Here is a 25,270-nt window from a genome sequence, read left to right on the forward strand (position 1 = left end):
AATAAAGGTCCCCATCACATGCTTTTAACCATGATTTTTCCAATAGTACACAATGCACCAAAAAACATGGTTCATTTCCGTAAGGTTTTAAAACATTTAGTCATTCTCTTTCATAAAAACAGACCAAAAGGCTTCAATGCATCATCGCGCACAACACACATTTCTGCACCACAGAATGAAAATGTCCCTTATGAACGTCACGTACCTCTGAACAACCTCAACAGAGACATACGGAGACAACAGAGCATTAAGGTTCTGAGCTTCCGCTGCTGTAGTAAAACTACATTTATCACAGATGTTTCACAATCTCTGTATCCGTTGCCACTTGGTTGGAGATGCATTTGTGCTTGTGTTCTGTATTTTTATTGTTATGTGATTCACTACTATGGTCCGTCATGACTCTTATATCATCCGTGTGATGGTTTCCAGCGCTATCTAGTGGTGTAGCTCATGATGGGCTGCGGTAACGTGTCTGAATCTGAACGTTTCTAAAAACAAACACAACATATGTGCTCGCTGTAGTGAAATATTCCCTAAAGTGGTACAAATGTTCAACCAATGTGTCATCTACAATACTGTATATTGACTGCGCACGTACGAGGTGTTTATCACTGTAAACACTTAGCAACTCAAACATGCACTGAATTTTTACAGATACTGAAACTATGTCAGAGATGTATAAACATGTAAATAGAGTCTTGACGATATTTCCAAATATATGAATGATCAATATACACTACCCGTCCAAAAAAAGTCTTATGACCACATCACCCCTATTATGAAGGCCCTTCACTGGCTGCCCATCCAACACCGAAGAGTTTTTTAAATCCCTTTATATGTCTATAAGCCCCCAGTTATTTGTCAGAGCCGCTGCATTCCTACATGCCTCAGGAACTTGAATCTCCTTACGGTCCCCCAGTCCAGACTTAAATGCAGAGGAGACCGAGCATCTTCTGTAGCTGGCCCTATGCTTTGGAACACTAGAGGTCAGAGTGACCCCCTCTTTTTTCATTTTCATATCACGTCTAAAAACGTATTTATTCGATCTGGCCCACCATTAAGGATGTTGATTTTCAGTTTTTTTATTGTATTTGCTTTTATTGCTGTTTTTTAGTCTGAGGTCTAGACTGACTTTGGTCAGTCGTGTGCTCTATAAATAAATGAACTGATAGAAATATATGAGTATACTCTTTATGCACATTGAGAATGTTTAAAAACACGTTTAGAAAAACAAAGTTATTGTTAGATTATTGTTAGATTGAAGATTTCATAAAGCTTTGCAGAATGAATGGAGTATATGAGGCACCTCACAGAAACATGCAGCGCAGTGGCAGATATCACGAGGATCAAACTGAACATCTGATGGCATTACACATGTGTTGTGTCATGATTCTGCTGCATCATGTCATGTTTCTCTTGGTTTAGTGGCAGGATCATGACATAACCTCATGTTAAATGTGGAGAGAGACAATTATTGTTCTTATGGCCTTCCATACTCTCTCCGGTCTCGTCATTGTTCCCATCCTCTTGTTACCTCGTTATTGATTATTGCCTACACCTGTTTCCCTCTTGATTTGCTCCCTTATTTAATGCCCTTGTGTCTTCTGTCTTGTGCTGGTTCATTGTGGTTTGTGTGGTGAGTTCACGTGTCTTGTTAGTTTAGTTCAGTCTAGTGTAGTTTTGATGTTCATGTTCATAGTTTATTTTAGTCTTGTTTTGTTATTGTACCCATGTTCTGTTCTTTTACCTCCACGTGGGTCTTTGTTTTATTATTTATTAAATATATGTTAACCCCTTACCCGCTGTCTGCACCTGGGTCCTCTCTCTGTGTCTCACCACTCGAGAATCATGACAGATGGGCTGCTTTACATGTTAAACTAGTGCTGTTAATTCAATCTGTTTATGTAGTTTAGAATATTGATATATTTGTTCAAAACTACCACCTATAATGTCATAAAAATACTTTAAGTAAACAAACAATAAATTCTTCTTCTAAAGCAAATGTTATAATGCGATTATTTCATTGCCTCAGATTGAACTTTATGAAAGGTTTGTACAGCTCTGGTTGAAGTGATCACATTATAAATGTTTCAGAATGCTTGAGATGTGACGTAATCACTTATAAACACAGAGTTCTTGGCCTCCTGCACTTTTTCATCCGTCTCAAACATCTTATCAGATAAATCCTGCTGTTCAGAAGACACATAAGTGAAGTTTGTGAGATCTGTGTTCTGACTGTCCCATATTCCTGTAGTGAGCTGGTGGGAGGACGTTACTGTGACTTTATGAGAAATGAACAGATGATTCAGATCCTCAGTGTCGGTCAGCCGTGTGTTCTGTATCATGGTGCTGTGATGGGCGTCTAAAACCTCAACATCACACCAATGACACTCCTCTATACTGAATGTACGGATCTTTTCACTCGCCTTGAAAAAAACAACAACATGGCAACAGTGACATTGAAGCTTAGAAATAACAAGCATGAGTTACATTAAAATATGTTTATAGTTATGAATTACGTCATAAAGATCTTCATCCAGGTCCAGCGCTTTTATGTGCAGAAATCTGAATTCTTCATGAATTTCTCTCAGTCTGGAAAAGATGAAACATTGAAACGTCAACATGATGAAGAGAAGAAAACAATAGTAAGTGCTGCATTCAATCGCAGGACATGTGATGATATTCAAATGATGTTCTTTAAATATATTAGAAGACTCACTTTTTCTGGCAATAACACAGACAAATGCAACAGCCGACCAACACCAGGAGCGAAACTAAAATCTTAGCTGACAGCAGATAATCTGTTGACAGAAGAATTATCACACAAATATAGACATATTTACACTAAACCAGGAGTCTCATTTATCAACAGTGAGTAGAAAAGGTTTTATATTTTGTCCTACGAATGAAAATTACAATGTGCCTACGTACAAAAAAAACTGTATTTATCAAATTTGCTTGCGTGGTTCTTACGCACACCCGTAATGAATCATTGATGATAAATCCCACATGTTCTTAAAGTCCCAGTGAAATAAAAAATGACAATTTCAATTTTCCACAAAATATTGCAGCTTTTATAGTAAAAGGTTTATCAATGTGGGTCATTCTCTTTTAAAATTCATCATCTTTAGTTAAAATATCATAATGCACTTCCGTCCTGTAGTGACTATTCATCTTAAATGACGTATGTTAGACTGCTTGGGTGGAGCATCCGTTAACTCCTCCCCTTCCACTGTCAATCTGCTGCCATTTCCAAATGCAAAGGCGGTTTTTAAACATCCAATGAAATCGCAGAGAAAGATAAATGACGCAGACACTATTTTTCTTGTTTCTTGTGACAAAAATGTCAACATACGGAAGTAAAATGATCTCAACTTCTGGTTCACGGGGACTTAAAGCACCATGCTCGTTCACGTTCATTTGCATTAGGAAACGGCTCCAATAAAGCTTATATGGTGATGACACCTCCCTTTATAAATCTCCATAACATGTTCTGTGCTCTCACCAAACAGATCAACTCGCTCTTTGAAAACTTTTTTGGCGCAATGCATGGTTTGCTCAGTTTGGTTTTTATTGTTTATTTCATAATATTTCATAATAATTCTCCAAAAAATAAAATGGTCGGAAAAGAAATCAAATAAGCAGTTATTTTGGTGGAATTGCAATGTTAATATGATTTTGGGCTTTATATCTGCGGAATGATGCAGGTGATAATTGTTAATGTAGTTTGTCTCGTGTCACACGAGACTTGAGATGAACGGTGTAGTTTAAAACTCAATATAGTCTGTCACCATTATAAACATTTTAAACCCAGACAGAATCTTTAAGTGTTCATCTGAAACCAGTTCATCAGATTGAATGTGATTTTTCTACAGGGGTTAAGCTCACAGTTTGTTCTGGTTGTGATGGTGGTGGAGGTCTCTGGTCCACAGCCCGCCGATGAACACGCAGACAGATGAAACGTGTACGACCGGTCTTCCTTAAGATCACTGAATGTAAAAGATTTACTGTGGGGTTTATTTATCATCTGTCTGTGAGAACCTGCGATAACACAAAACAGTAATATAACAACTTTGACAGCACAGTTGCATCAATCTTACCTATAAAGTTTCTATATATAATAGATCAGTTTATAAAGCTAAGAACATAACAGAAACTGGTTGAGTCATTTTGAACACTTACTCCGGGAAATATCACCATCTAACTCATCATGTACTGTAATCTCATATCCTGTGATGAATGCGGTGTGAGTCGGGTCGTCCTCATTGAAACTCCATCTTAGAGTCACAGAAGACCACGTTACGCTTGGATGAGGGTCCAGTGTGGGGCCCTGCGTGGGCTCTTCACCCGTCAGAAAGACAAATCACAGATTAATCTCTCGTTTATTTCTCCTGCAGAAATCCCTGAGATCAAATGGAGAGCAAACTTTTGTTAAGTCTCATCTGTGTCTCAGATATTTCTCTTGAAAAAAAGAGTCAGAATGTCTCTGTCATTAGAGTTTGAGAAGAGATGTCAAACTGAGCTCAGATTTGTCAAGTCTGTAACCCAAAGTCATTATTATTGAATATCTCAATATGAACTTAAACATTTCTCATCAGATTTACCCAAATCCAGATTTCATTCATTTTACACCTCTGAACTTTCTCTGGCCACCAAATAAAAAGCTTCTCTGAGGTCGCACATGTTGAGCAATGTTTCAGTGACATTTCTTAACACAATGTGTAGAGCAGGAAAAGGAGGATGTGTGTGTTTCTTACTTTGTTCTTCCAAGTATCCGATGAGTTTCTCGTGAGGTCTGTGTCCTTCTGCGTTACACCAGTAGACAGTAAAAGCGTATCTAACACCGGGTCTGAAATACTCTAGAAAAACAATCTTATTGTACAGTCATCTTGAACAATCATGGAAATTAATAAACATTTAACATGTGATTTCAATGACTTGTAGTTGTGATGCCAAACTTTTATTTTGTCTTTCTTGCGTGAAGTTTAAATAAGGAGAATTTAGATTTGATGGCGGCAGAGGAAAGACAAAAATCTTAAAGGATTTCAAATGTATATTGGAGTCTAAAAACAAGCCTCAGGTAGAAAACAAAAGTTAGAAAGGGCAGATGGATGGTGCCAAGTTTGGTGGAGACAGTTTGAAGAATCAAAAGATTTACGGTCATTTTACGGTACAAAAATGTCTGTAGACGTTGACAGAATGTTGAGATTGTGTTGTGACTTGTGTCGTGATGGTGTTCGTACGGATGTGTACTATGAGACATCACATGAAAACACATCTAACCTGCTTCGAGTGATAAGTAAGTCTGGTTAACCGGGACTTTTCTCCACTGTAAGGAGCAAGCGACTCCCAGCATGCACCACTCTACGATGTAGTCGCACGTGGAGGCCGATCTCCTCGTCCAGTAGAGCTGAAATCCCTCTGCGTTACCCACAATCCTCTTCTCATTCATCACAGCCTCTGCAGGAACAGCATGTTTGGGATGCACAAAATGAACTACAGATTGTACCTTAAACGCTGTATGATAACGTAAAGAAAGAAACGTATGTTTACCTGTATACGCTGAAGGAATAGTTATCTGTGATGGTACAGATAAACCCGTCTGAGAGACCGCCCGCACCGTGAGGTCACACACGTGGACATCAACGGGTAAATCCACACGTGTCTGTGTGACATTGATGCACTTATCGCTCTGTGGATCTGTGTGGTTTTCACAAACCTCATAGGCCTCAATATACACTTCTGGATTGCTTTGGACCTGAGAAACATGAAGTTGAGTGCGTGATAATGTCAGTGTATGTTGGGTTCAAAGGTTAAGAAACAGAAACATACAGTGCGCCAGAGAAGTGTGACGGTGCGAACCGGACCGTTTCTGATTTTCCTCCACACGTCCACCGTCACCAAAGGCCCTGTCCAGAAACTAGATTTACATGCTTGTGTAAAACATACAGCGCTGGTTCTTGAAGCGATGAGGTCATCATGTCGGAGGTCGGGTCAAGGTTTCACAATCTGGGATATTGTTTGGGTCGTTCAAGTTAACACATCAGTGGTTTTGATCCGTTTATGAACAGTAATAAAAGTAATGCCGAGTCAATATTATAAATGATAGAGACTCAGTGTTAATAATGTTTTTATTTCTGCTTTTTCAAATGTGTTTATAATGTTTTGGTCGTTTGAATGTCAATTCCATTCATATTTGTCTCTACAGGGCATCTTACAATTGTTATAAGTGGTGTGTTTCTATCATATTGTGACTCTAGGATTATATATTGTATTGAATTGTGAGCGGAGTGTATTTTTACAGACCTAAGTAACAGTGCTTCATAACTTCTACCTGTAAGAAAGGCTCTGGAAGGTGTCCATCGGCCCCAGTCATTGTCCTGTGTGGCGCAGCGACCCCTAGCGTTGTATCTCACGCTGGGCTGCAGTTTCTGTATCTCGAATGTGAAATGCTGAAGCGAATCTGAACCTTTCATCTGTAACTCCTGTTGGTACAGAACAAAGAACACATCATTGGACCGCTGACACTGGACGTTACTAGAGACGTACAAAACAAACGGGGGGAAAAAGGTTCATTTTTGCTCTGAGGTTTGGTTTTCACAAGAGGTTTCACACGCTCAGCCGAACAGGAAACTGCTTCCTGTCGTAATTTTGATGAGAATGATATGACGGTCAACACACGATGAGATGTTTTACCTGTGTCATCCCTCCTGGCTCCACTTCAATCTGACAAGTAATGGAGAGACCTTTAAAGCTTCCGTTCAACTGTAAGTCCATCACAGCATCCAACACACCGGCCGTCACTTCAGAACGCTCAGGGAATGGAAAAACTGGAACACATTTATATTCATAAATTATATTTTTTGATACCTTTGATACTTCTCATATGAATAGAAACCTGCGTTCTTTCAAACTATCAAGCTAAACATGTTCCTTGATAAGAAACGAGGAGATTCATTCAACTGAGAAAAGCTGTGCAAACATCATTCTTTTACATTTTACATACACTGTGACTGTGAATAATATTATATTGTGTATGTCGGGGAGACTTTCCTGTATCTCAGAGGTCAGAGGATGGTGCTAAAGGTCATGGGTTCATCCCACGGATTGCACGTCCTCAGAAACACATGTATAGTATCATGCAATGTAAGTGGCTTTGGATAAAAGCGTCTGCCAAATGCATAAATGTAAATGTGATGTAAACGACAAGGGACGGTTGCTGCATGGTTTATTCCTCCGGTCAGGAATGAGCTGGTGTATGATGCTCATGGTTTGTTACTCTTTACTTTAGAGAGTCAATTGAACTCTTCACACACGAACAAAAAAACAGAGTTCAGTTCAGTGCGCACAAGTATTTCAGTACATTTTCAGTATCTTGTTCTTTTATTTAAAATATTTTGCCAGTTTCACTTTTTAAAGACCCTGTTTGTTCACAAATAAAATAAAGAAATATCAAAATGATGTTATACAATAGTTTTATTACATATTAATGAATGTTGCAACCGTCCCCTGTTATGGGTCAGTTGACTTTGTATAAAGTGTATAAAGTGTGCGTATATTATCCTACATACACATGTTACAGAAGTGTAGGCGGATAGCTGACAGATGTGGGTTTAACAAATGATCGGCTTTCTACTAAAAACAGTCTCATAGAAACTGAAGGAAATACAAACACGTCCCCGGTCCGATGTGTATCACAATATCCACATTTCATGAATTTATAAGAATATCAGTGCCGGATCATGAACAGTTTGGATGAAGTTAAAATCATATTCACCTGTGTCTGTGATGTTGAATATGTAGTGTTCACTCTCTCGCCCCAAACTGTTTGTGACACATAAAGTGATGCTGTAAGTGACCTGCTGTTGGATGACTGGAAAACTGCAGGAGACCAGAAGATGACTGTTCTCCAGACTACACGTGACAACCTCAGAGTCCCTGTTCTCAAAAACAAAGTCATAGATAATAACCATTATTGGACTGAAGCTCGAGCAGCATTAAGGTTGTGGGGTTGATTCACACACGTACTGATGAATATATAACTTACTCAGTCGTCACTTTAGGTAAAAGCGTTTGCCAAGTGCATACATGTAAAAGACTAACTCGAAATGATTCATTTTACAGCCTTGCACGCTCTTTTAAATGATTCATATCTATCATGATGAAAAACAACAGATAACTGGATCAGGGTGCGTTTCGTCTTTGCTAGAATGTGTTTTTGTGAACCGTGATGAAATCTGAGTCAGCTGATAAGTAATCTGTACTTCCTTTTGCGGCTTCCGCCGAGGTTTGGAGCTCTGCGTACTTTCCATGTGCAGGTGATGTTTCTCATGTCTGTGGTCTCACATCGAATACGATGAGGTTTCTCAGGAGGGACTAAAGAAGGAAATAAAAGTCAAGTGAAGTGTTTCGTAAATGCAGTGAGCACAAAAGTTACTGCACATTCAGTGACACTTCAAAACGCATGAATGCTGTTGCATTAGATAAGAAATTATTAAACCAGTTGTTAAAAAAAGTGAAGACAAAACCTTTCTTACTGTAAAGGTAATGGTTAGATGTTAACGTGTCTACATATATTTAGGCGTTTACGAGGAATAATATCATTTTTATATGATTTATTTAAAAAGGTACTTACAGGTGACAAAGTTCAAAGCGACCCCAGAACTCTCTTTACTGCAGTTAAAACTGACACCGTACAGGTTTGTGGCGTTGATGTTTTCCACTCGAATGGCTTTGACCCGTGAGCTTATGTTGATGACTTTGTATTGGGTTTTGTTGAAAAAGATATCCGTGATGTGAGCATCTTCTGAATAAACACAGCAGAACAGCAAAGTGGATCCTTCTTTCAGCACCTGGTGCTTTGGATACATCTTGACATCTCGAGACAAGTTCTCATCCCCTACAACACAAGCCAATAGAAAAGAACTACTGTAGGATAAACCACAGACATGAACTCATCACATCTTTTTAATATCTCAATTCTTTCTCATTGATGTGAATAGGATTTAATGGAAAGCAAATGGAAAATGTTGCTTAAAACTCATCTGCATCTCATATGTTTCTCCTGAGAAAATCTCACAAATGTCTCCATCAGAAGAGATCTCAATAATGTCTCAAACTGAGCTCAATAGTACTATTGAAGTTTTACTAAACTGACTCTCAATAGGCCTGTTAGGAGCTCAAGGTGTATCTGATAGCTCACGGGATCATTGTGTGATTCTAACAATCTAAAAAGACAACCAGCTTAGTTTTGTGTGAGGCGGGTCGACAAAAAAAGCTTATTCATCCCTGACAGTTGAGAGGCTCACAACAGACATGAACCATGTAAATGACAAAAAGAAGAAGTTCATATCCTACAACGTTACATCAGAAGTCAAATATGGTTTAGTGCTAAAAAAGTCTGGTTTGTTTGAACCCTTTGGGTAAAATATGGTTTATGGACATTTACATTTAGCCGACGCTTTTATCCAAAGCGACTTACAGACGGGTAAACAACGGAAGCAATTGGAACAAAATAAGGAAAACAAAAAGCACAAGTGCAATATAAAAGCTGGTCTCGCCTACCACAGTATACAGAGAAAAGACAGAAGTATTCTTGTTTTAGTTTTAAAGAGTAAAAAAGAGATTGAAGTCAGAACTGATCGGTCAGGTGTTGGTGGAAGAGAATCTACAGATCTTGTAGCAGCGGGCAGATCCGATCCAGAGAAGGTACGTGAGAGAGATTAGAAAATGAACATTGAAAATGTCTGTATTTGACCCAAACTCGGTTTGAAACAACCCAACCTTTTTTTAAGCGTATTAATAATACTAAAAATATATTATTTATATACAATATATACAAAAACATATCAAATGTAGTTAACACGGATTCCATTTCAAACACCATTATGAACCATCAGTTGTTTACCATTAAAACCAGAACAACATTTCTTAATGTAATATGTGTTTTATTCCTGTAGGATTCAATGGTGTTGATAGGTTCTCATCCACCCAATAAAATCCCACCAATAGAACACAACACACTACCAGTAGAGACCCCCAGATACCATTAAAGCTTCCTTTAAAACCAATACAGCTCTCACTGTGAACATTTTTTTCAGCTGGGATGTGACGCACATTATTATCAGCACAGAAAACTGATTTTAAATTCCCCACCATAGTGAGTTTTCCATGCGCTCCAGGATCCAAGTGTTGAGTTATCAGAGATGCGTCTTATTCTCACAGAATGATCTGTGCAGTTCAGCGGTATCTGTGACGTCCAGATCACTGTGTCAGCAACAGCATTCAATGACATCTGTCAATGCACAGAAAATCATTACTGTCCATACGAATAAAAACACAAAACTCTGTGTCAGGAGGCAGTGGGACGGTTAAACTCACTCTGTCGATAGTTTCCATGTTTTTTGTGCGACCAACTTGTATTTTATACGTCTGATTTCTATGTTCTTCACTCGTCTTCATCTCCAGTCTCCACATGTCCAAAGCCCGAAGTTTGAAGATGTTCGGCACAGTGATGTCATCTACAAGAACATCATCGAAATATGTAACATAAATAATGCTTTACATCGCTAGTCCTGGTGCTTTACATATTTAGTGTGAATGTAAACATTAATACAAACAATGTTTGAAGAAAAGCAACTTGACAAAAGAACTAAAATGAGTATTTTTTAAGCAGAATGGACATAAGAAAAACAAATGATATAAAACAGCAATAAATTCATCTGACCTGAAGAATCACATCTCTTAACATGTTGAAAGATGATGATGAACATAAGTATGTTTGTCCAAGAGTAAATCATCTCGGTGGATGTACAAGACCTCATGTTGGATTCATCTCTGCTCTTCTGTTCAATGTGTCACTTTCTCCGCCTCCTGCTGTCTGCTCTTTACATTAAAGCCATAATGCCTGTGGAATCACATTGATATCACTTTGTATGAGTCAGAAAAGTGTTTCAATGATGTTTATTGTTTGGTGTTGAATGTTATTATATTCTGGTGTCGATCATTGATATGCTTTTAAACTCAACGCTATTATATGGATCCTTTATATAAACGAAGAGCTCCATCCACCGGTCATTAATGGAAATGCGTTTGAAGAATATTAATACATCATCCATTAAACTCATGAAAATACCAACAAACAACCCACAGATCTCACGAATGAACAAAGTTAAAGGTTTACATTTTACCTTAATTATTAAATCAATTATTTGATCATTCATAATGTATCTAATTGTTTAATTATACGTTTAGATTTGAATGTGTCATTAAATATGTTTGAATAAAAAACATAGTTTATAAAACTAAATACATAAAACATGTAAATACTTATTAGGTAAATTCGGCGAAATAGCAAAGGCTCATAAACATGCTCATCCCATTCTTCTGTTATGTACTCGATACTGGTGACACAAACATTATAAATTGTTATTATTATTTTTGTTTGTCTGTATTGAATTTTTTAACTTAACTTTAAACGCTTTATTTTCTTTAACCTTTATTTTGATGTCGGAAGAAACGTCAATGGCGTCGGTCACGTGATTTTCGGCGCCATGTTTGAATATGCGCATGCGCGACCAATTTGAGCTTCATCGCTTAACGTCAAAAGTGTGTCTGGTTAAACTGAAAGTGGCCATTATAAGAGACATTACAGATACTTAGCCGATTGCAGAGACTTTAGTATGACCCGGGTCAGACAACATCCTCCCAGAACACCTTAGCAACGCCTTAGCAACACTCTGCAGGTGCGGGCGGTTATTGTAGGGGTTTCTATTAATAACACAATAAATGATGATCATATTTATTAATAAACTTTTTTAGTACCAAACCAGCGATTCTCTCCAGTTAACTAAAGCCTCACATCTTCCACCTGTTTTTTTAACAGGGCCTAAAACACTCTTAGCTGTTATAAATACACTTGTAGCCCACTGCTTCTTAGGGCTTATTGCAAAGAAGCGGTTATTCCATATGCTTAGCAAGGTTTCATGAAATAAAGTAAATAAGTGATATTTAGGCTATGTAATGCAGCCAGCATTTATTAATCTGGATATTTTATAACAGCTCATAACACTCTGCTCAGCCAATCAGAATAAAGGACCAGAACTGACCGTTTTATCATTTTGTTTTAGAAGCCCCTAATGGACAAAACACTGGACACAGTTCCCCCCAAAATTTATCTCATATTGGGAATAGCCTTCGTTCAATCTAGACTGTTTTACAAAAACTTTTCAAGTGTGCATCTTGTAACAAATCAATGGCTCTGGTATATTTTAAGATATATTATTTTAAGGTAAGGTTTGTCATGTGTATCTATATGATTGTGTGTGTTAGACTTTGGTTCTCTTGTTCTTTGTGTCAGAACACATTACATGTTTCCTAACCATGTGTTCACATCTATCACCATCTATAACCAAGTCAACACACACACACACACACACACACACACACACACACGACACAGGACAATTCTGAAAATAGACTCAATGTCATGAAACCTGAGGAAAAACACCCCAAAAGAAATTATGTAAAGTTGTTTTTGTTTTACAGAAAACTGAATCAAATTGTATACGGTATACGACTTAATGATCTGTATGTGAAATAAAACATCTAAACAACGGAAACAGGAAGTGCTTTGGTACTAGTGTTTTTTACGTCTTGTGAAATGCTCTATAGGAATGAAGAAGCTGTTTTTTGGTTGGAGGGGGCTTTGCGTTTTTAATAATAAAGTATATTTCAAAACGGTAAAGAAAAACTTGTTCTATTAAAAGCAACTTCATCTCTTTAAGTGGAATGACCTTTGATCTTTAGTGATAACACGTCATCAAAATGATTGTGGATTGAAGGAGAAATGCAGCTCATGTTTGTGTTCAGTCATTCTGTTTGTTCAACCATCATATTTAGAGAACAGATGTGACCCATTGATCTAAACACACACGGCTCTGAGAGGATATTGATTTGTTGACCTCTTTTAGTGGATTTAGTTGCATTTTGGATTCTTTTCTCCCGCAGAAGTATTGTGGATGATGCACGATTGTAAATTAAATGCGTTTCTTTGACTGTAAACAACACTATTATCATGACCATCAGAGAGCATTTCAGGATTTATTGCTGTGAGACTGTCAGATTGTAAGTCAGCGTAGTATGACGTATCCAACACGAGGAAAGTGAATATGCCTTTATGGGAAAAGGACTCAAGTAACAGTTTTAAAGTTGCTGATGTACTTCATGTACAGTGTTATTTGAAGCACGGTGAAGTGAACAGTATAAATGATTATAGTGATGGTAATGGCAGGGTGCAGGTCTTTTAGCGTGCCGATATGACTACAGGTAGGAATTCTGGTCCATAGCCTTTGACTTCAATAATCAAATGTAATCTTTTAGCCTTTATCTTGTTCAGATGTCCTGTGTGGGATGGGTTCTCCTCCGCAGTAGATATTTCTCATTTGATAGGAAACATCTACTGGTTTAAACTTTTGCTTTACCTTTTCAGGAGTGACATGCCAAGTCTGTTCGCCGTTGAACATGGTGAACCTCAGGACTTCTCGCCCGAGGCTTTATAATATCTGCTGTGAGAGTTTGAGACAGGAATGAGTTTGTCTAGTGTTGAATGAGATAAGAGACGGACAGAGATAACACTTTCATCAGGAGACAAGATGACTTTGAAGAAAAGAGTCTAATGTGGGCCAATCTGAATCTAGGAGTTGCTCTCAGTTCATGCACATCTCAGCTTCCATCGGAGTTATTTCTTTGTGATTTGATGACAGAACAGTGATATTGAGTATAGATTGTGAAAATCAGTGATGAATCAGATTCTGTGTCTTTTGATTGTCATGTCATGAGTGTTTGTAGGTAAAGCTGGTACAGAACACGCACTTGTGTCTCTTTTGCACTCTTCTGTGAAATAACCTCAAAAACTAGCGAGACGTTTGTAATGTTTCTAAACTCACACGCTATGTCTGGTCTCTTCTGTGCACCGGAAACAACAACTTTTTCTGCCACGATATGGCACGACACGGATAATTCACAACACGGCAACAATGAGAACACTGCTTTTCTGTCTGATGTAATCCACAGATATCTGTGTAATGATGTTTTATTGGATTCTTGGACTTGTGGTTTTTGGAACAGCATTAAATGGTCAGAATGAATAAGTGCCATCATTTTCCTTTTTTACAGAATACACGGTTTCACTTTTTTGTAACTACGTCACATGTTCGATGGTACAATAGCTTGATCCTGAACAATGAGAAAGGGATTTGTTGAGATACAACATGGCTTTTGAAACACTTTAAACTTGAGAACCGCTTTGCATTGCCTGATGGGTAATTTTTGTTATTTCCATGGTGTTGATGGAGAACTTTTATTTTAAAGCCCATAAATGTGATCTATAGTTATTTGTTCTGTAACAAAGGGGCTTAATTTAGCCATTTAGTGAATAACTGTTGTAAAGAAATCACACTGTACAAGTTCAATCCAATGAGTTAAATTAAAACAAATATGTGTTTGTCAGCCATCTGTGTCCGGGAGTGATAACATACATCCAAACTGTGTTTAAAGACTTTTTCAATTTGATATATTTGTTTATTATATTGTTGCGAAGCAGATTTACAGGAAACATATATGAGAGAACCGTATGCATAAAATTAAAAATACAAAAATGTAACTAAATATGTTTAATATATGAAGAGTTTCATTCATAACTTTCATTCACAAATGTAAATTTTTTTTTATTATTATTGTGCATTCCAATGAATATCAATCAAACTGCAGTTGGTTTGTTAAGCCATAATAACTAAATAAATTCAGCCAACTACACAATAAAACACAATAAAAACACAACAATAATGAAAAACATGATTTATAACTAATTTAAAAACGGAGTTTTCTCATTATGAAACCAAACTCATCGTAGATACATATATTGCACATAAAACACATTTTTGCTCTCTAAGGATTTACCATAAACTAGTATAATATTAGCCGACCAACGTTACCATAGTTACCAGCTGTCACCCGTTTGGCGCGTGATAAGCCTTCGTGCGGGTAAAGTAATTCCACATCATATAGCAAACGTGAACTAAAACATCATAACTCGAAAACCATAAACACAAACACTTAGTTTTACAGCGTCTATGAAAAAAAACAACCCCTGTTTCTTTAAGAGCTCGTGACTCGCGCTTGTAACATTTCGTTATGACGTCATCAGAGGCATTTATATAGACGCGCTGAGCTTCGACTCTTCAGTTCTTAGCAGCGCTCGAGACGAGATCTCTACTGGTGACAAATGGCGAACATCGAGATGAACCGCGTTGTGTTCGGTTCGTTACTATTTATTGAACTATTTATTGAACTTCCATGAAACTTTTGCAAACATTTGAAGACTGTTTGGCTCGTGTAATCGAGGAGTTCGCCAAATGTTTGGCTTTATAAAAATATCAAATGTAACGTTAACTGCCGCGCATTTCACATTAGCGTTGTATGCTAACTTTATTTCGGTTACATTGAGAGTAAAACTGACATTTTAACGTGTGAAAGCAAAACTGCTTAAATCTGTCGTGTTGAGATATTTTGTTAAGAAATGCAGTTATCGCCATCGCCACAGTTTTATCCCAAAACAAATGTAATGGGCGTGGCCTGTTTGTTACAGCTCTTAAGTCCGTTTTAACTTGTTTATTGTTTGTAAAGCAAAAACACAAACATGCAGAAGCTTTATTTGCTTTGAATCCCTTCATGTGTGAATCAGCCGCATTAAGTTTTTCCATGTGTTGTTTATGCTCTTAAAACAAGAGTTTTGAACATGTTTTTCCAAATATATATGTTCATTTGAGTCAAGCTCATCTGTAATCAAATAATGACTCAATGCATTATAATCAACTGTTTACTTGTCAACATTAAGCTTGTTTGTTGAATTCAACGTTGTAAACTAAAGCTGTAAATGATTGCCATCCTTTATTTTGATGTTTAGTCATAAGGTGTTTTTCTCTCTCTTTCAGATGAGTATCCATCAACTAGAAAACTACGTTTCTGCTTCAGAAATAAGTGGTTTGCCTTTAAAGAAGCTCTGGGCATTAGAGAGAAGCCTCGGGTGTATGACCCACTGCCTGTCATGCCCGAGTTCGATTTGACTGGGCCAACTAAAGGTGAGTCCACTTTTAATGATAGATTGTCATCATATGTATGGGATTCATTTTGGACAACTAGCATTGTGTATATTAACCATTTTATTTTGTGTTTTTCAGTTCCATTCAAAGCCATGTATGATATACAAGGGAAGGTGAAAAACGGAGTTCATGTGGCTCATCGGAGGTCTGATGGCCAAGAAGTAAGTGTCATTTTCCTAGCCGTGTACACCGAATAAAACATTAGAGTTTTGATTAATATTGAAATACGACTTAAAACATATTTTCGCAGTTTTATTAAGAATTTCTTACATTTGTTGTAGTTGTTAATGCAGAGCACTGCTATGAATGTTTATATAGATGTCACGTGTGCGGTGTGAGCGCAAATTTGATCATTTTACAAATGCTTGATACCTTTTCTCTTTGCAGGTCTTCGTCAATGCTTTGTTCAGCTATGAAGATTACGACATTAGATGTGTAAGTAGAAAAGATTGTACAAGATTCAAAGTAATGTAATTTACAGTGCAGTCCAAATGTCACACTGAAAATCGAAGGAAAACCTGAACATGAAAGTGAAGCTTTTTGTTTGTGAAAATGCATAGTAATCCTTGTCTTAATTATAATGTACGAGTGTTTATTAGTAACACATTCAGATCAAAATATCTCGTAAATTAAAAATATTTGTATTCGTTTTGTCAGACTTTTGGACCCCACTGTATCTTAATACAAACACTACATAGAAATGAAAGATTGTCCTTAGACAGCTAACCATTTGTTTGTTTAACATTTTCTCTAGCCTGGCTTCTACAGGTTATTAGATGAAGAAGTGGTTGTTAATGTGATGGTGTCAGGACGAGAGAGAAGCCCGCACGTTCAACCGTTGCATCGCTGGTTCAAGCAGAAAAGGAAAATCATCCTGGTGTATGAAAATCCATCCACAAGCTTGAAGAAACACATGAAGAACAGCGGGGGATTTCTGCCTGAAGCGGAAGCACGCGTCTTATTCAAGCAGGCAGTTGAAGGTGTAAAACACACCCTGGACCACGGCGTTTCTCACCAGAAGATCGGGCCCAGGAAATTCTATATAGACAAGAAGACAAAGCTGCTCAAATTAAACCTCTTTGGCCGTAAGGAATTCCTCCCCTCCCTCGAAGAAATCCGCACATTCAAGGGTAAGTGTGAGCACTTGTGTGCTGTGATCCGTTCACAAAGTTTTGAACATTATGTACATCACATCCAAGCTTAGTGCTGCAACAATAACACTGTTGGAATTGACTGTGGGTTGGGTGCCATGACATATCCAATAGATATTCTCTAATCCAACAAGAGACTGATATCTCACTGTCGGGCTAAACTGTGAAAATCTCTTAACTATGTTAACAGGTCGAGACATCGAGCTCGGCCACATGAAGGCCAAGAGAGTCGATGCAGAAACATCATCAGTTTGGAGTCTTGGCAAACTGGCATATGAAATGATGCATGGGCACGAGCCCTATAAAACCAAGAAGGTGATAAAGATCAAGACACTAGACCTGGACTCCAGTTTATCCAGAGGTGAGAAACATACATGACAACATTAATGTGCCACATGAAGAGAACATGAGACGCATAACTAATGATCTTTTGTTAATTCTTTCACAGAGTGCCGTGATTTCCTCACCAAGTGCCTGGAGAAAAATCCAATGCGCAGAATAGATCTGCAGGAGATGATGGCACACGAGTGGATGAATGAAGTACAGGAAGGTAAAGAAATATTGGCAGTGTAATATACAGTTTAACATTCAACATCTGGAACTAATAACGTGAAACGGGACTGTTATTGGAATTCATTAAGGATCATTCGCATTGTGTATATTGTGTAACGTTTCCTTTTGTATGTTTTGAAGCAACATTTGAAGATTTCACGGATCAACTAAAGGAAAAGCAGCTGTTCCAAGGAGCTTTTATGACTCGAATAGCTGATGGCAGAAAAGTAAGTGTTATTTTTGGATGCTAACATGTAGACTGATTAAAACAAGAAAGAAATTGCGTTTTGATTAATATATTGAAATGTGACTTAAATGCAATGAGAGATGAAATAGTTGTCGTTTGTTTTGCTATATTTTCTATTTCTTGTATTTGTTGAGGTGCTGATTCAGAGCACTTTTATTAATGTTTATATATGGCGTCTGCGGATTGAGTTGATGTACTAGAAGAGGTCCTGTTAAACACATTTTGTCATTCAGCTCAAATTTATACAAAAAACACAAGTGTAAGTTCAAGTTTTATCAATTTACAAATGCTTACGGACCTTTTCTCTTTGCAGGTCATTATAAAAGTTCTTATCCCGGATGGCAAAGGAGCGACGCATTCGTTGTGTAAGTTGACAAGATTTGACTGATTTAAATAATGTATCTACAGTTGTGTCCAAATATCACACTGAACATCTAAGAAAAACCTTGTCATGAAAATGAAGCTTTTTGTTTGTAAAAAAAACTGATATTGAAAATGTATGTAATGTCGTAATTACAAAGGACAAGTGTTTATTAGTAACATAAATATTTCTGGAATAACACATTTTAAATAAGAAACATTTAGTAATCAATGCATTTTAAGCTCAAATTTATATATTAATAATACAATTAATAATTATTAAATTCGAAGGATCAGAAATAGTATTTTTATGGCTTGTTTCAGGCTTTTGGACCCCACTGTGTCTTAATACAAATGCTTCATAGATAAGGTTTTGTAGTCAGCTAAACATTTGTTGAATATTTCTCTAGCCTGGGTTCAGGACGACCGTCAGGACATTCAACAGATGGATCTGATTTGCCAGAAAGAGGCATCCTTAGAGAGTTTACCAACCCAGCAACCCAGTAAGATAAGGCACTCGTGCTGTATATGCATGTGATGTATAGCATGTGATGTATAGCATGTGATGTATAGCATGTGATGTATAGCTTGTGGTGTATAGCTTGTGGTGTATAGCATGTGATGTATAGCATGTGGTGTATAGCTTGTGGTGTATAGCTTGTGGTGTATAGCTTGTGGTGTATAGCTTGTGGTGTATAGCTTGTGGTGTATAGCATGTGGTGTATAGCATGTGGTGTATAGCTTGTGGTGTATAGCATGTGGTGTATAGCTTGTGGTGTATAGCTTGTGGTGTATAGCACGTGATGTATAGCACGTGATGTATAGCACGTGACGTATAGCACGTGACGTATAGCACGTGACGTATAGCACGTGACGTATAGCACGTGACGTATAGCACGTGACGTATAGCACGTGACGTATAGCACGTGACGTATAGCACGTGACGTATAGCACGTGACGTATAGCACGTGACGTATAGCACGTGACGTATAGCACGTGACGTATAGCACGTGGCGTATAGCACGTGACGTATAGCACGTGGCGTATAGCACGTGACGTATAGCACGTGACGTATAGCACGTGGCGTATAGCACGTGACGTATAGCACGTGACGTATAGCACGTGACGTATAGCACGTGACGTATAGCACGTGACGTATAGCACGTGACGTATAGCACGTGACGTATAGCACGTGACGTATAGCACGTGACGTATAGCACGTGACGTATAGCACGTGACGTATAGCACGTGACGTATAGCACGTGACGTATAGCACGTGACGTATAGCACGTGACGTATAGCACGTGACGTATAGCACGTGACGTATAGCACGTGACGTATAGCACGTGACGTATAGCACGTGACGTATAGCACGTGACGTATAGCACGTGACGTATAGCACGTGACGTATAGCACGTGACGTATAGCACGTGACGTATAGCACGTGACGTATAGCACGTGACGTATAGCACGTGACGTATAGCACGTGACGTATAGCACGTGACGTATAGCACGTGACGTATAGCACGTGACGTATAGCACGTGACGTATAGCACGTGACGTATAGCACGTGACGTATAGCACGTGACGTATAGCACGTGACGTATAGCACGTGACGTATAGCACGTGACGTATAGCACGTGACGTATAGCACGTGACGTATAGCACGTGACGTATAGCACGTGACGTATAGCACGTGACGTATAGCACGTGACGTATAGCACGTGACGTATAGCACGTGACGTATAGCACGTGACGTATAGCACGTGACGTATAGCACGTGACGTATAGCACGTGACGTATAGCACGTGACGTATAGCACGTGACGTATAGCACGTGACGTATAGCACGTGACGTATAGCACGTGACGTATAGCACGTGACGTATAGCACGTGACGTATAGCACGTGACGTATAGCACGTGACGTATAGCACGTGACGTATAGCACGTGACGTATAGCACGTGACGTATAGCACGTGACGTATAGCACGTGACGTATAGCACGTGACGTATAGCACGTGACGTATAGCACGTGACGTATAGCACGTGACGTATAGCACGTGACGTATAGCACGTGACGTATAGCACGTGACGTATAGCACGTGACGTATAGCACGTGACGTATAGCACGTGACGTATAGCACGTGACGTATAGCACGTGACGTATAGCACGTGACGTATAGCACGTGATGTTTATATATCTGGATGTTGTCCACATACACCGTGTAAACTCGCTTCTGATAAGCGCCCGGTTAACGTACGCGTGGATAGGCGCCCGGTTAACTATGGAAAGCCGTTTGGGTCATATTTCGCCATCAACCAGACGCCTGGTGTTCAGATGACGCCTGTTTTTACGCCATTCAAGACGTACAGACGCCGTAAATTACGGCGTTTGCGCCTTAGAAACGTTGTTAATAACAGAATAGAACATTATCAGTTTGGAGTCTTGGCAAACTGGCCTATGAAATGATGCATGGGCACGAGCCCTATAAAACCAAGAAGGGGAAAAAGACCAAGACACTAGACCTGGACTCCAGTTTATCCAGAGGTGAGAAACATACATGACAACATTAATGTGCCACATGAAGAGAACATGAGACGCATAACTAATGATCTTTTGTAAATTCTTTCACAGAGTGCCGTGATTTCCTCACCAAGTGCCTGGAGAAAAATCCAATGCGCAGAATAGATCTGCAGGAGATGATGGCACACGAGTGGATGAATGAAGTACAGGAAGGTAAAGAAATATTGGCAGTGTAATATACAGTTTAACATTCAACATCTGGAACTCTTAACGTGAAACAGGACTGTTATTGGAATTCATTTAGGATCATTCGCATTGTGTATATTGTGTAACGTTTTCTTTTGTATGTTTTGAAGCAACATTTGAAGATTTCACGGATCAACTAAAGGAAAAGCAGCTGTTCAAAGGAGCTTTTATGACTCGAATAGCTGATGGCAGAAAAGTAAGTGTTATTTTTGGATATCAACATGTAGACTGATTAAAACAAGAAAGAAAATTGCGTTTTGATTAATATATTGAAATGTGACTTAAATGCAATGAGAGATGAAATAGTTGTCGTTTGTTTTGCTATATTTTCTATTTCTTGTATTTGTTGAGGTGCTGATTCAGAGCACTTTTATTAATGTTTATATATGGCGTCTGCGGATTGAGTTGATGTACTAGAAGAGGTCCTGTTAAACACATTTTGTCATTCAGCTCAAATTTATACAAAAAACACAAGTGTAAGTTCAAGTTTTATCAATTTACAAATGCTTACGGACCTTTTCTCTTTGCAGGTCATTATAAAAGTTCTTACCCCAGATGGCAAAGGAGCGACGCATTCGTTGTGTAAGTTGACAAGATTTGACTGATTTAAATAATGCATCTACAGTTGTGTCCAAATATCACACTGAACATCTAAGAAAAACCTTGTCATGAAAATGAAGCTTTTTGTTTGTAAAAAAAACTGATATTGAAAATGTATGTAATGTCGTAATTACAAAGGACAAGTGTTTATTAGTAACATAAATATTTCTGGAATAACACATTTTAAATAAGAAACATTTAGTAATCAATGCATTTTAAGCTCAAATTTATATATTAATAATACAATTAATAATTATTAAATTTGAAGGATCAGAAATAGTATTTTTATGGCTTATTTCAGGCTTTTGGACCCCACTGTGTCTTAATACAAATGCTTCATAGATAAGGTTTTGTAGTCAGCTAAACATTTGTTGAATATTTCTCTAGCCTGGGTTCAGGACGACTGTCAGGACATTCAACAGATGGATCTGATTTGCCAGAAAGAGGCATCCTGAGAGAGTTTACCAACCCAGCAACCCAGTAAGATAAGGCACTCGTGCTGCCCAAGTCACGTTGCCGTCTTTTGATCATTTTCTTCTAAGATAAGAAACCTTAGAAATAGTATTTATGTAGTATGTGATATATAGCATGTGATGTATAGCATGTGATGTATAGCATGTGATGTATAGCATGTGATGTATAGCATGTGATGTATAGCATGTGATGTATAGCATGTGATGTATAGCATGTGATGTATAGCATGTGATGTATAGCATGTGATGTATAGCATGTGATGTATAGCATGTGATGTATAGCATGTGATGTATAGCATGTGATGTATAGCATGTGATGTATAGCATGTGATGTATAGCATGTGATGTATAGCATGTGATGTATAGCATGTGATGTATAGCATGTGATGTATAGCATGTGATGTATAGCATGTGATGTATAGCATGTGATGTATAGCATGTGATGTATAGCATGTGATGTATAGCATGTGATGTATAGCATGTGATGTATAGCATGTGATGTATAGCATGTGATGTATAGCATGTGATGTATAGCATGTGATGTATAGCATGTGATGTATAGCATGTGATGTATAGCATGTGATGTATAGCATGTGATGTATAGCATGTGATGTATAGCATGTGATGTATAGCATGTGATGTATAGCATGTGATGTATAGCATGTGATGTATAGCATGTGATGTATAGCATGTGATATTTATATATCTGGATGTTGTCCACATACACCGTGTAAACTCGCTTCTGATAAGCGCCCAGTTAACGTACGCGTGGATAGGCGCCCGGTTAACTATGGAAAGCCGTTTGGGTCATATTTCGCCATCAACCAGACGCCTGGTGTTCAGATGACGCCTGTTTTTACGCCATTCAAGACGTACAGACGCCGTAAATTACGGCGTTTGCGCCTTAGAAACGTTGTTAATAACAGAATAGAACATTATCAGTTTGGAGTCTTGGCAAACTGGCCTATGAAACGATGCATGGGCACGAGCACTATAAAACCAAGAAGTGGAAAAAGACCAAGACACTAGACCTGGACTCCAGTTTATCCAGAGGTGAGAAACATACATGACAACATTAATGTGCCACATGAAGAGAACATGAGACGCATAACTAATGATCTTTTGTTAATTCTTTCACAGAGTGCCGTGATTCCTCACCAAGTGCCTGGAGAAAAATCCAATGCGCAGAATAGATCTGCAGGAGATGATGGCACACGAGTGGATGAATGAAGTACAGGAAGGTAAAGAAATATTGGCAGTGTAATATACAGTTTAACATTCAACATCTGGAACTCTTAACGTGAAACAGGACTGTCATTGGAATTCATTTAGGATCATTCGCATTGTGTATGTTGTGTAACGTTTCCTTTTGTATGTTTTGAAGCAACATTTGAAGATTTCACGGATCAACTAAAGGAAAAGCAGCTGTTCAAAGGAGCTTTTATGACTCGAATAGCTTATGGCAGAAAAGTAAGTGTTATTTTTGGATATCAACATGTAGACTGATTAAAACAAGAAAGAAAATTGCGTTTTGATTAATATATTGAAATGTGACTTAAATGCAATGAGAGATGAAATAGTTGTCGTTTGTTTTGCTATATTTTCTATTTCTTGTATTTGTTGAGGTGCTGATTCAGAGCACTTTTATTAATGTTTATATATGGCGTCTGCGGATTGAGTTGATGTACTAGAAGAGGTCCTGTTAAACACATTTTGTCATTCAGCTCAAATTTATACAAAAAACACAAGTGTAAGTTCAAGTTTTATCAATTTACAAATGCTTACGGACCTTTTCTCTTTGCAGGTCATTATAAAAGTTCTTATCCCGGATGGCAAAGGAGCGACGCATTCGTTGTGTAAGTTGACAAGATTTGACTGATTTAAATAATGTATCTACAGTTGTGTCCAAATATCACACTGAACATCTAAGAAAAACCTTGTCATGAAAATGAAGCTTTTTGTTTGTAAAAAAAAACTGATATTGAAAATGTATGTAATGTCGTAATTACAAAGGACAAGTGTTTATTAGTAACATAAATATTTCTGGAATAACACATTTTAAATAAGAAACATTTAGTAATCAATGCATTTTAAGCTCAAATTTATATATTAATAATACAATTAATAATTATTAAATTCGAAGGATCAGAAATAGTATTTTTATGGCTTGTTTCAGGCTTTTGGACCCCACTGTGTCTTAATACAAATGCTTCATAGATAAGGTTTTGTAGTCAGCTAAACATTTGTTGAATATTTCTCTAGCCTGGGTTCAGGACGACTGTCAGGACATTCAACAGATGGATCTGATTTGCCAGAAAGAGGCATCCTGAGAGAGTTTACCAACCCAGCAACCCAGTAAGATAAGGCACTCGTGCTGCCCAAGTCACGTTGCCGTCTTTTGATCATTTTCTTCTAAGATAAGAAGCCTTAGAAATAGTATTTATGTAGCATGTGATATATAGCATGTGATATATAGCATGTGATATGTAGCATGTGATATATAGCATGTGATATATAGCATGTGATATTTAGTATGTGATATATAGCATGTGATATTTAGTATGTGATATATAGCATGTGATATTTAGTATGTGATATATAGCATGTGATATTTAGTATGTGATATATAGCATGTGATATTTAGTATGTGATATATAGCATGTTATATGTCAAGTCAGCTTTATTTATATAGCGCTTTTTACAATTTTCATTGTTACAAAGCAGCTATACAAGAAAAAAATGACTGAGTAAAACATAAAAGGTTGTGGAATTCAAAACACAGGTCAAATAGCAGACACACAATAAATTCCTATATGCATTGTTAATTTAAATAAGACTATCATATGTAGAGAAGCAAACTGAATTTTGTAGTAGTAGTGCATAGCTGGTTTATTTATATGCATATAAAAGTTGAATTTAAATTTGTATCCAATTATTTTGTGCACTCATTGCGCTCT

At 37.7% G+C, this 25,270-nt stretch overlaps 4 protein-coding genes across 4 annotated transcripts; 3 read left to right on the forward strand and 1 right to left on the reverse strand.

Annotated features, from left to right (window-relative positions):
- Positions 1-1,868: 1,868 nt before the first annotated feature.
- LOC306903236 (leukemia inhibitory factor receptor-like) lies at positions 1,869-8,376 on the reverse strand. The gene is made up of 12 exons (XM_079472249.1): positions 7,778-8,376; positions 6,697-6,830; positions 6,335-6,485; positions 5,833-5,909; positions 5,554-5,758; positions 5,284-5,460; positions 4,758-4,859; positions 4,183-4,341; positions 3,889-4,041; positions 2,720-2,801; positions 2,520-2,592; positions 1,869-2,426 (listed from the first exon to the last, which is right to left on the reverse strand). The coding sequence occupies exons 1-12, from the start codon at positions 7,971-7,973 to the stop codon at positions 2,091-2,093; spliced, it is 1,845 nt and encodes a 614-aa protein (XP_079328375.1). The 5' UTR covers positions 7,974-8,376; the 3' UTR covers positions 1,869-2,090.
- A 6,879-nt stretch (positions 8,377-15,255) lies between these two features.
- On the forward strand, positions 15,256-17,689 carry LOC306903243 (uncharacterized protein; the record flags this gene model as incomplete). The annotated part of the gene is made up of 6 exons (XM_079472262.1): positions 15,256-15,317; positions 15,993-16,139; positions 16,239-16,321; positions 16,548-16,595; positions 16,915-17,290; positions 17,502-17,689. Exons 1-6 carry the CDS (start codon positions 15,284-15,286, stop codon positions 17,687-17,689), a joined length of 876 nt encoding a protein of 291 aa, XP_079328388.1. The 5' UTR covers positions 15,256-15,283.
- Positions 17,690-17,773: 84 nt separating this feature from the next.
- Positions 17,774-19,153, forward strand: LOC306904228 (uncharacterized protein). Its single transcript, XM_079474002.1, has 4 exons — positions 17,774-17,861; positions 18,005-18,090; positions 18,424-18,475; positions 18,881-19,153. The coding sequence occupies exons 1-4, from the start codon at positions 17,801-17,803 to the stop codon at positions 19,006-19,008; spliced, it is 327 nt and encodes a 108-aa protein (XP_079330128.1). The 5' UTR covers positions 17,774-17,800; the 3' UTR covers positions 19,009-19,153.
- Positions 19,154-20,655: 1,502 nt separating this feature from the next.
- On the forward strand, positions 20,656-21,472 carry LOC306903252 (uncharacterized protein; the record flags this gene model as incomplete). Its single annotated transcript, XM_079472279.1, has 3 exons — positions 20,656-21,018; positions 21,106-21,207; positions 21,351-21,472. The coding sequence occupies exons 1-3, from the start codon at positions 20,937-20,939 to the stop codon at positions 21,470-21,472; spliced, it is 306 nt and encodes a 101-aa protein (XP_079328405.1). The 5' UTR covers positions 20,656-20,936.
- Positions 21,473-25,270: the final 3,798 nt, after the last annotated feature.

This window comes from Barbatula barbatula (genome assembly GCF_947034865.1).
Source record: "Barbatula barbatula genome assembly, chromosome: 2".
Classification (NCBI taxonomy): domain Eukaryota; kingdom Metazoa; phylum Chordata; class Actinopteri; order Cypriniformes; family Nemacheilidae; genus Barbatula; species Barbatula barbatula.

Coding starts and splice junctions, on each gene's coding strand:
- LOC306903236 (XM_079472249.1), bottom strand. CDS start 7,973: ATGGTTATTATCTATGACTTTGTTTTTGAGAACAGGGACTCTGAGGTT. Junction 6,831..7,777: donor ATTCAACATCACAGACACAG/GTGAATATGATT, acceptor AATGTGTTCCAG/TTTTTCCATTCCCTGAGCGT. Junction 2,593..2,719: donor CTGTGTTATTGCCAGAAAAA/GTGAGTCTTCTA, acceptor CATCTTTTCCAG/ACTGAGAGAAATTCATGAAG.
- LOC306904228 (XM_079474002.1), top strand. CDS start 17,801: ATGCGCAGAATAGATCTGCAGGAGATGATGGCACACGAGTGGATGAAT. Junction 17,862..18,004: donor GATGAATGAAGTACAGGAAG/GTAAAGAAATAT, acceptor TATGTTTTGAAG/CAACATTTGAAGATTTCACG. Junction 18,091..18,423: donor GAATAGCTGATGGCAGAAAA/GTAAGTGTTATT, acceptor TTCTCTTTGCAG/GTCATTATAAAAGTTCTTAT.